The sequence below is a fragment of the Oncorhynchus mykiss genome, chromosome 18 (assembly GCF_013265735.2).
Source record: "Oncorhynchus mykiss isolate Arlee chromosome 18, USDA_OmykA_1.1, whole genome shotgun sequence".
Lineage (NCBI taxonomy): Eukaryota > Metazoa > Chordata > Actinopteri > Salmoniformes > Salmonidae > Oncorhynchus > Oncorhynchus mykiss.
This window is the reverse complement of record NC_048582.1, coordinates 35,808,304-35,817,624: the sequence shown is the minus strand read 5'-3', so window position 1 is coordinate 35,817,624 and position 9,321 is coordinate 35,808,304. Positions and strand designations below refer to the sequence as shown.

The window sequence follows — 9,321 nt, the reverse complement described above, 5'->3', positions numbered from 1 at the left end:
AACAACAGTAATACAAATAACAAAAAATGATTTAATGCTACTATTAATAATAATTGTAATAACAATATTAATACTATTATTATAATTACAATAATCCATTTCAGAAAACTTTTAAATCCAATTGTTAATTAGTCCATTCGTATTGCACGATGTTCAGTATGTTTTCCATATTGGACATACTGCACCGTAGTACACAATTTCCTGTACATTGTGTTGCAGTAAGATGGGGGTCCATTCTACTCAGGAGCACCTCTATTTTCCAAATCCAAAGTTTACAACACAAGGAACATCACAGCTCTTTCTGCTGCCCTTAACTAAAGACTGGCCTTTCAGCTTAAATCCAGTCAGTTTTTCATATTGGACATACATTCTGCACTGTACCGCAGGGGTGCAACTTTCACTGGTGATGGGGGGGACATGTCCCCCTTCACATTCTGAAATTGCATTTTTGTCTCCCCATTTTTATCATTGGAATGTGATGCAAAACAAGGCAAATGTGTGCTTTAGGACCATGCGGACGCCTCCGAGTGGTCGAGTAGGCTATTTGGAGTGTTTATCCGACTGGATAAAAAAAAAATATATATAGATGTTATGCCCCCACCCTTCAAAAACCAAAGTTGCGCCCCTTCCCTGTACATCGTGTCGCAGTAAAAGGGGTGTCCATTTTACTCAGGAGCACCTCTAGTTTCCAAATCCACCGTATACAACTCAAGGAGCATCGCTACTCATTCTGCGGCCCTTAAAGGCCAATCAGCTAAATGGTCAACAATATTTTTTGTTTGTGTACTCCTATAATTTATTGCACCATACTCAATATGTATGTCCAATATGAAAAATAAATACAAATGAATGACATAATATCTTATAGAAATACTTGTAATTATTATTTGTGTAATAACTAGTATAAAATCGTTCGATAGTTCCTTCTTTGCCCTAATTATTATTTTACAACGTATACAGGAAAGCACTTTTATTCTGAAGGATTCCAAAAATCCGTGACCTGGAAGTACTTCACAGCAGTGCATCGTTGGATACTTTCAAAGGTAAGCAACGGTTGTAGCTCGTTATAAGTATACATTTGTACATTTATTTTTACCTCGGCTTTTCATGTTCATTCCCAAATTATTTAAAAAACACTTTCATGAACACCTAAGACAACATAATACTATTTTAGCATGGTCTCGGAAAATGTCTACTATCTTATTTTTTTCCCCCTCGCGTTTGTTTTGTCTGCATTGCTTGACTACAGTTTTAGGTACTTTGCTTGTTATATTTGCCGAGTTTCTGGTTAGTTGTCATTGCCCTTTTCTTTACTGTTCTGTAAAACATATAGTGAACTGTAACTGAATATCTGATTTGTTGTACCTCTCTTGCCCTCATAATTCCGCGATGGCAAAGCCCGCCAGCCTTCCCAGCTAGCACGCTAAATCATAATTAAGTTCCCCAATCATTTGATCCACGGCGCATTTTTATTAAATTAGTTGTAGCTGGGTAGTTATTGAAACAAGTACCCAAAGGTTCACATTTGCTAGCTATTAGTTTCCAATTAACATTAAGGGTGGGTTCGTAAATTAACTCTGGCTATAAAGTCTGAGTGCCATAGCGCAGAATAATTGATGAATTTATGAACGGCCAGAGCGCACTCCAGATTGAATTTACGAACACACTGGACTGTGTGTGGACCTCAATTCGTCGTTCAATCACCCACGTGGGTATGTGCTCCTTAACACCAATGAGGTGAGGCGGGACTTGCAACGCTTTCAGCGTCACAATAGAACCAAGTTCTGTTATAGCGCCTGGCTACACAGTACACAGATGCGCGTGAGCAGTGTAGGTGCAATCAACAAGGCAGGTTTTGTCGCACCTGGACTATTGTTCAGTCATGTTGTCAGGTGCCACAAAAAGGGACTAAGGAAAATTGCATTTGGCTCAGAACAGTTGGATGTACACAGAGAGCTACTATTAATGTAAATCTCTCCTGGCTCAAAGTGGAGGAGGTTGAATGCACAGAGCTGTCTGAACTACTGGCGCACAGCTCTGATACCCATGCTACAATAGGTATTTTCACAGTCTGCAAGGCCAGAACAGACTATGGGAGGTGCACAGTACTACACAGATCCATGACTACATGGAATTCTATCCCACGTCAAGTAACTGATGCAGTAAAATTTGATTAAGATGAGCAGATAAAAATACACCTTATGGAACAGCGGGGACTATGTAGCAACACAAACATGGGCACAGACACATGCATTCACAGACACAATAACATACACACGTACACATACAACATACATACACATACACACGTACACATGGATTTTGTACTGCAGATATGTGGTAGTGGTGAAGTAGGGGCCTGTGGGCACACAGTGTGTTGTGAAATCTGTTAATGTATTGTAATGTTTTTAAAATTGTATAAACTGCCTTAATTTAGCTGGAACCCAGGAAGAGTAGCTGCAGCAGCTAATGGGGATCCATAAATACAGATGATTGAATAACATGTATGTGTAAATGTATTTTGCAATGCTCGCGCACGTGACGTGGCCAGTGTGGTAAGCATGTAAGAGTAAAATAAGACCATGCTGCAGATATTAATGTATTCCCGTATATGATTCCTATATTTTGGTTACAGCTAAACTTTTTTTGTTTTGCTGGGTGGATTCAGGTGTCAAAATGGAGTTCGGTAATGTTATGTTGGATATAGAGCAGATCGTTCTGGGGGAAGAGGTGATGACCAGTAGCACAGCATCCATCATCAAACCACAGACTGTCCCTGCTCCCCAACCCTGTAAGCACTCATTTTATTATTTCAGATTGTTGTTCATATGTATGAATTTCAGGTGCAGTATTGGTGCGGCAGGTAGCCTAGTGGTTAGAGCGTTGGGCCAGTAATTGGAAAGGTTGCTAGATCGAATCCCCGAGCTGACACGGTAAAAATCTGTCGTTCTGCTCCTGAACAAGGCAGTTAACCCACTGTTCCTAGGCCGTCATTGTAAATAAGAATTTGTTCTTAACTGGCTTGCCTAGTTAATAAAGATTAAATAAATAAATCTCCTCTTATTACAGATCAGCATGACAGCGTACAGTGTTTTCAGTGCTTCATTACATTCTGTAATGCCAAGTCCAGGGAGAGACACATGAGGAAGAGCCATCGTGAGGAATACAAGCAGTCGCTCCAGCAGGTATGGAACGGAGAAAATAAATGCAAGTGTAGGGTGAAGTTGCCCCTAGATGCTGATTTTGGGTGAGTTTAACATTTTTTTCAGTAGTGATTAAGTTTAACATTTTGGGGGTAGGGGGAGCTGATTCTACAGGGGAAACTTCACCCCGTAGCTGCAAAGCACACAGCAAAATGCTGTAGGCCTATATGCACAGCATAACTAAGACACTGTTAATTATTTGCTGTTTTATGTTATTCTGCAGACAGATACGCTGTTCACCTGTTATGTGTGCGATCGTACCTTCTCCTCCTCTGAGGAGCTGACGCAGCACCAGGCCTCACACAGCCTGGAAGACAAGCCCTTCTGCTGCACCCACTGCCAGGGAAGCTTCCGGACTTTCTCTGAGGTGAGAGTGGTCTTTCAATGGAAGGTGTAAAGTTTTAGTCTGTAATGACTTTTAGTTACGTGTAAGTGCCCCAGTAATCTCATTTAACCCAGAACTAAAACTTGCGTAATTTAAGTGATTTCAATGGCGCTTTATCCAATCTGATTTTTTAAAATGCAATTTCAAACCAAAATAATGTATCAATTTCTGCATTTCCTGCACTTTTGTTATCATTTACGCACTGCCACGCAGGGTTGCATGATATTGGCAAAAAATCTAGGCCTAGTTAATTGGTGAACTGTTGGAAATGGAAATATAATGAGTATAGTGAGCACCACCTTGAATACATAGTTTGACATGGCAACAAATGAATAAGTCAGGGAGTTATTATTGACAGGGTAGGGACTAAAGTGTTGCTTAGTTTTTCCATGGGACCCTAATTAGATGGTACATTACAGGTTTTCTTACCTCATGTAGTTAGCTAGCTAACATATTCATGCTTCACCAATATAATTCCTATCTGATTTAGAAGATACTGTTGGGAAAAACAACATTTCTTGGCATACACCAGCACTGGTACTAACTAGGCTATATTAGCTAGTTACGTTTGCTCTGACTCTTAGTACATTTAGCCAGCTAACTAGCGATTAACATTAGCGGCTAGTGATTTATTTACAACTTGCTAAGACAAACTACCAGACAGTCCCCTTGACTGTAATTATAGAACGCTTGTGGAAAGCACCATTGTTCTCACCAACATATTTTTGCATCTATCTGACCATGCAGGCGTCAGAGTGAACAGCAAGAAAGTACTCATGACTCCATGGTGGAGCAACTGCTCTCTCATTGAGTGACAGGGGGCGGGGCTAGGTGTGGGAAGCGGCATGCAGCAGGAGGAGAGGGAGAAAGGCAACTCAAGTAGCAAATGGAGTAAACTATAATAACGGACATCATACATTCCGGAGTTGCGTATCACATTTAAAAACCAAGCATTGAAATACCATTTATAGAAGGTCAAGTAAATCTCTGTAGTGTATCTGCCTTCTGTTGTCCATTGGTGCCTCTGTCTCCATGTTTGTTTCCTCAAGGTGGCCTGAGCCCAGGATTTCTGTTAGCCAGTTATTGCCAACTTTTGGCTGCATAAAAAAGTTGATAAGTAAATTTCCCGGTCAATGGTCAGAAAAAAAAGAAAAAAAAATCCATTGCTAAATTATGCATTTTAGCCTATTCATTGATTGAAATACCAGTTGATGTAGTGTGAGAGCTCAAACAACTTTGTTGCTGTTGGATTGAGACGTGCTTTAATATGCCCAATCATTGTGCAACAATTCTAAAGGTAAAAAAAACCAACAACAAAAACAATGGCCACGATTAAACATTTATTTATTTTATTTCTCAAATGGTAATTGAAGCATGCTTCTCATTCACCATTCAAGTGCATAGACACCTAGTTAGGCTTCAGTGCACCACACCACTTTGCAATGGGCTGGAGGCAGTATGTATTTTAAAAAGATATACTTAATTGTGTGAAACCTGAACATTTTACTACATATTATGAGGCATGTCTTACCTTGCTTCAAAGTAGCCAAGCCAAAATCCAATAAAACGTGCAGACAATTATTTTATAGTCCTCCATATGCCATTGTAGCCTTTTTCTCTCATGTTCTACTGGTTTTCAAATAAACTTTCTTTCATTGTTCAGTATCCAAAGTCACAATCCTATTCATATTAGCTACTCATGCTAGTTGTTGCGTATTTAGATCTTCTCTCTTTCTAAATTTCAAACAGATATTTTCATCTCTGTCGCATGATGGGCATAGCCCATCTGTAAATAGCCCGTCCAATTACCTCATCCCCATACTGTATTTATTTATCTTGCTCCTTTGCACCCCAGTATCTCTATAAGGCACATTCATCTTCTGCACATCTATCACTCCGGTGTTTAATTGGTATATTGTAAATACTTGTAAGATAGCCATGGCCTACTATTCCTAGATTTCATAGTCATAATTTTTGTCTAGAAGTATAACTCATTCATTGTTTAGAGTAGGCCTAGGCTATAGGCCAGTGGTTCTCAGCTGGTTTTGCCTCGGGACCCAAATTGAACCAGGTAGTCTGCCACGAGCGAATATTTGCTTTGCGAAAAAGAATCGCCAAAATAGAATCTGGACAACTATTTTTCATGCTGTATTGATAGTAAATGTAGCAATTATATGACAGGAGAACAACATTCCCACCATTTTCAATAATACAATTTTGACAATATTATTGATGAAGAATGTTAATGAACTCACTGGCTTGAGACCACAAAATATTGCTGCTAATAACTCTACTGATAATACTGTGATTGTGACCCTTTATATGACTGGAGACATGAGCAGAATCTTCTTTAATATGACACAAATTACAGGGTAACCTTCTCTGCTGACACTAACAAACAGATCAATAAAAACAACATTGTCCGAGTCATATATTAGGCCTATGAAAAGGAGAGACACAAATACAATTTGACATCCATCTAACCTGAAGGAGAAATGATTGTATTAAACAAGAAGTGGCACTAACCCAATGATAAAGACAGTAAATATGGACACTTACTGAGGACATGGCCAATATTCTTTGCTGGTGCCAATAAGATAGGCTACTCTTTGCTTAATTAAGTTTAACAGTTTCATAACTAAAAGACAGATTGGAGACGTTTCATTGTCTTCTCTTTACAGCAATAGCCATTTGTTTTCCAAACAGTTTTTCTGCAATTGTATTTTTAAATATTATGGTATGCCTGGCTGGGTCTCTATGCTTTTCACTGACAGTCTCAACTCGTCAATCACCCAAATTGCGGGCCCTTCCGACTGTAGGCTATGCCATTTTAAACAATCAACAGCTTTTGATTTTTAAATAAGTTAATGATCCTCTATGGCAAAATCATGCTTTCTGGTGTAGTAGCCTATTTTGAATCATTGAATGTATTTCTGTATAGACAGTATGCTAATTAGGATATATCATTTTGGAAATTCAATTCACTTTTGGTAAAGCTCAGCTTCCCCGAGCCTTATGGACGCGCCGTCTATGTATTCTAATATCTTCAGATTGCTCATGGGAGTTCGGTAAGAATGAGGCACCCCGTTGCATGTTCTGTTAAGATGAATTACCATAAACTAAATGTGTTTTCTGTCATTCTAAGAATCGTAGGTGGAAGCCCTAATCATATTACCCAACCAATGCATATGGGTCCGGTACCTTTTTTTAAATGTCGGGTAAATTAAAATGCTGCCAGGCGAATGTCCGGCGCTACCTTTTCATAACGGAAACCCTGCCTGAACCTCTTTGTAATTTTTTTGTCTCTTGATGTCTCTCACAGTTGACAGTCCACCGGCGACAGCTGTGCAAGGAGCGTCAGTGTGCGTGCAAGAACTGTGGCATGGTATTGCGGGGCCCAAACCAGTTACGCACCCACTGCCTCACCCAGCACCCCCAGCTGATGGAAGAGGAGGATGATGACACCAAGACTCATCGTTGTGGCAAGTGCGGCCGCAGGTTTGAGATGGAGGTGGAGCTTGTGCTGCACCAGGAAAACTTTGTGGGTCATCGGCATTGTGACGCAAAAGTCCCAGCCAAACAACGCGGACGCCCTCCCAAGAAAGTGTCTGTGGCTGAGCCAAAGTCTGCTGAGCGAGAGGCAGCTAATGGAGAGAAGAGTGGGAAAGCTGGCGATGGGGGAGAGGAGTTTGTGGCAAAAGGAGGGAAACGACCAGGTCTACCCCATAAGGAGGAGCTCCAAATTCCCTGTCCTAAAGCTGAGTGTGACCTCATGTTCTCCTCTGTTGCCCTTCTCCGGGCCCACAAGAAGGAGAAGCACAGGCGGCCACCTCCACCTCTCAAGACTCACCCCTGCTCTGAGTGTGAAGAGAGCTATACTCGACCGGAGCAGCTCAAAGCCCACATGGCCATGGCTCACGGCTACGGCCAACACAACTGCCCTACCTGCGGCAAGACCTTTGGCCGGGAGAGCAACCTAAAGGCACACCAGAAGACCCACACTGAGGGAGAGGCAACAGACAAATAAAATAGATAATCTGGGGAAAGGAGAATGTCATCATGGTCAATTTATGTAATGGTTAAAGGTGCAATATGCAGAAATTGCTTACCATTTTCTGGTTGCTAAAATTCTAATAGTTTGCCTAATTTTAGTTTGTGATAAAACAAGCAATGTATAGAATAGATAATCATTATACCATCTAAACCACTGTGAAATATATTGTCAGCTGTTTGAGACTGGTGTACAAACCCAAAAGTAAAAGCCACAAAATGAAACTTAAGGGAGTCATAGAAATAGCGCACATAGAACATATCTACTGCTTCTTAGACTTGTTTTCGATGAGTTGTTTGCTTTCTATAACTCATATTTCTATGTGGATTTGGTCGGGTTACCTAAAAAGTTTCATGCTGCAGCTTTTAAGGGTTGGAAAAATATAATTTGGTTAAAACAGGCATTGACGTGGGTGGGTTTTTTATGTTCAAGATGGGAGTTTGGAGTATGTGACATACCATTATGGATAAGCACTTGGTTGGATCATTAGCTTGTTCCTGGTTGCTCCCACGGATTATTTTGAAATGCTTTTAGAACCCTCTAATGATGTGTACATGATCGTGAATTTCAACTGCCAGCCCCCTTCCAGGGTAGGAATCTATTTCCATATTACCTCAAATGTGAGCAGATTTAGTAACTTATCATATTGATTTTAGTAGGAAATCAATGGGTTTTATGGTTTGCATTTTAGTCATTTAGCAGATGCGCTTATCCAGAGCAACTTACAGGAGCAATTAGGGTTAAGTTCTTTGCTCAAGGGCACATCAACAGATTTGTCATCTAGTCAGCTCGGGATTCGACCTTTCAGTTACTGGCCCATCGCTCTTAATCGCTGGGCAACCTACCGCCTTCAACATTCCACTCATCATTTAGTTTACGTTCCTGTCAAGGCATCTTCTGATCATGTAAATGTATATATATTGGTCCGGAGAATATATTATTCTGTGAAGGATGTCGTTGTTGTGATATGATCTTGTACTTTTTTCATCCATAATTAAAGAGTAAGGAGTAATTTTTAAATTGCAGTCTGTAATTTATGTGAATTTGAGGTTATGGGAAACTAGTGTGTGAACCTGAAATTAATGGAAAAGATGAGTACTGAGTAAGATTGTATGGTGCTTATCTTTTCCATTCATTGAGGTTGTGGCAGAAGGAGCTAGTGAGGATGGAGAATGAGGAGGAAATCAAAAGGCAGAAAAGGGAAAAGATCAAGGGTGAATGAAGGTAAAAAAAACTGCTTGTAGTTGAGAATGGGAAAGAGGAGAATAACACCTGGAACCAGATAAGGAGTGAGCTGGAGATTAACCTGGCTAAGAGGAGTGGGGGAGAAAAGGAGACGGGCTAAGGAGGGATGGGTCCAGGTCAAAACCATTCTGGAGAAGAGCAGCAGAGAAACAGGAAAGAGGGATGGTGCTGTGGAGGAGGAAAAGAGTAGATAGGTTTACGAGGGATTGGTCAAGAAGCAGTAGGGATCAGGATATATAAGGGTGGTGCTGTTGAAGGAGATGGATGCTCTGAGAGTCACCATATAAAAATACTGGCAGGTGTTGAGCCAAATGGAAATTAGTATCATGGAGAAGGAATGCAGAGAGGAATGACATCGATTTTGAGGGGTATTGCTGTGATCACCACTTAAGATCCTCATTACAAATAAGAATCTGTGTGGTTACCTGCACAACAAT

The 9,321-nt window shown here is 40.5% G+C and overlaps 1 protein-coding gene across 4 annotated transcripts; it reads left to right on the top strand.

Moving 5' to 3' along the window:
* Positions 1–954: 954 nt before the first annotated feature.
* On the top strand, positions 955–8,659 carry LOC110496099 (zinc finger protein 182). 4 transcript variants are annotated; one of them, XM_021571793.2, is made up of 5 exons: positions 955–1,043; positions 2,669–2,791; positions 3,070–3,185; positions 3,427–3,570; positions 6,911–8,659. In XM_021571793.2, the coding sequence occupies exons 2-5, from the start codon at positions 2,677–2,679 to the stop codon at positions 7,613–7,615; spliced, it is 1,080 nt and encodes a 359-aa protein (XP_021427468.1). In that variant the 5' UTR covers positions 955–1,043; positions 2,669–2,676; the 3' UTR covers positions 7,616–8,659. The 4 variants fall into 4 exon arrangements, with proteins under 4 accessions (XP_021427468.1, XP_036808519.1, XP_036808520.1 ...); XM_036952624.1 differs by lacking the exon at positions 955–1,043 and adding an exon at positions 1,053–1,255; XM_036952625.1 differs by lacking the exon at positions 955–1,043 and adding an exon at positions 1,381–1,737.
* Positions 8,660–9,321: the final 662 nt, after the last annotated feature.

What these genes read in the sequence shown, in the direction of transcription:
- LOC110496099 (XM_036952624.1), top strand. Translation starts at nt 1,108, where the DNA reads ATGTTCATTCCCAAATTATTTAAAAAACACTTTCATGAACACCTAAGA. An exon ending in TTGCTTGACTACAGTTTTAG is followed by an intron (nt 1,256 to 2,668) that starts GTACTTTGCTTG and finishes GGGTGGATTCAG; the next exon opens with GTGTCAAAATGGAGTTCGGT. An exon ending in GCTTCCGGACTTTCTCTGAG is followed by an intron (nt 3,571 to 6,910) that starts GTGAGAGTGGTC and finishes TGTCTCTCACAG; the next exon opens with TTGACAGTCCACCGGCGACA.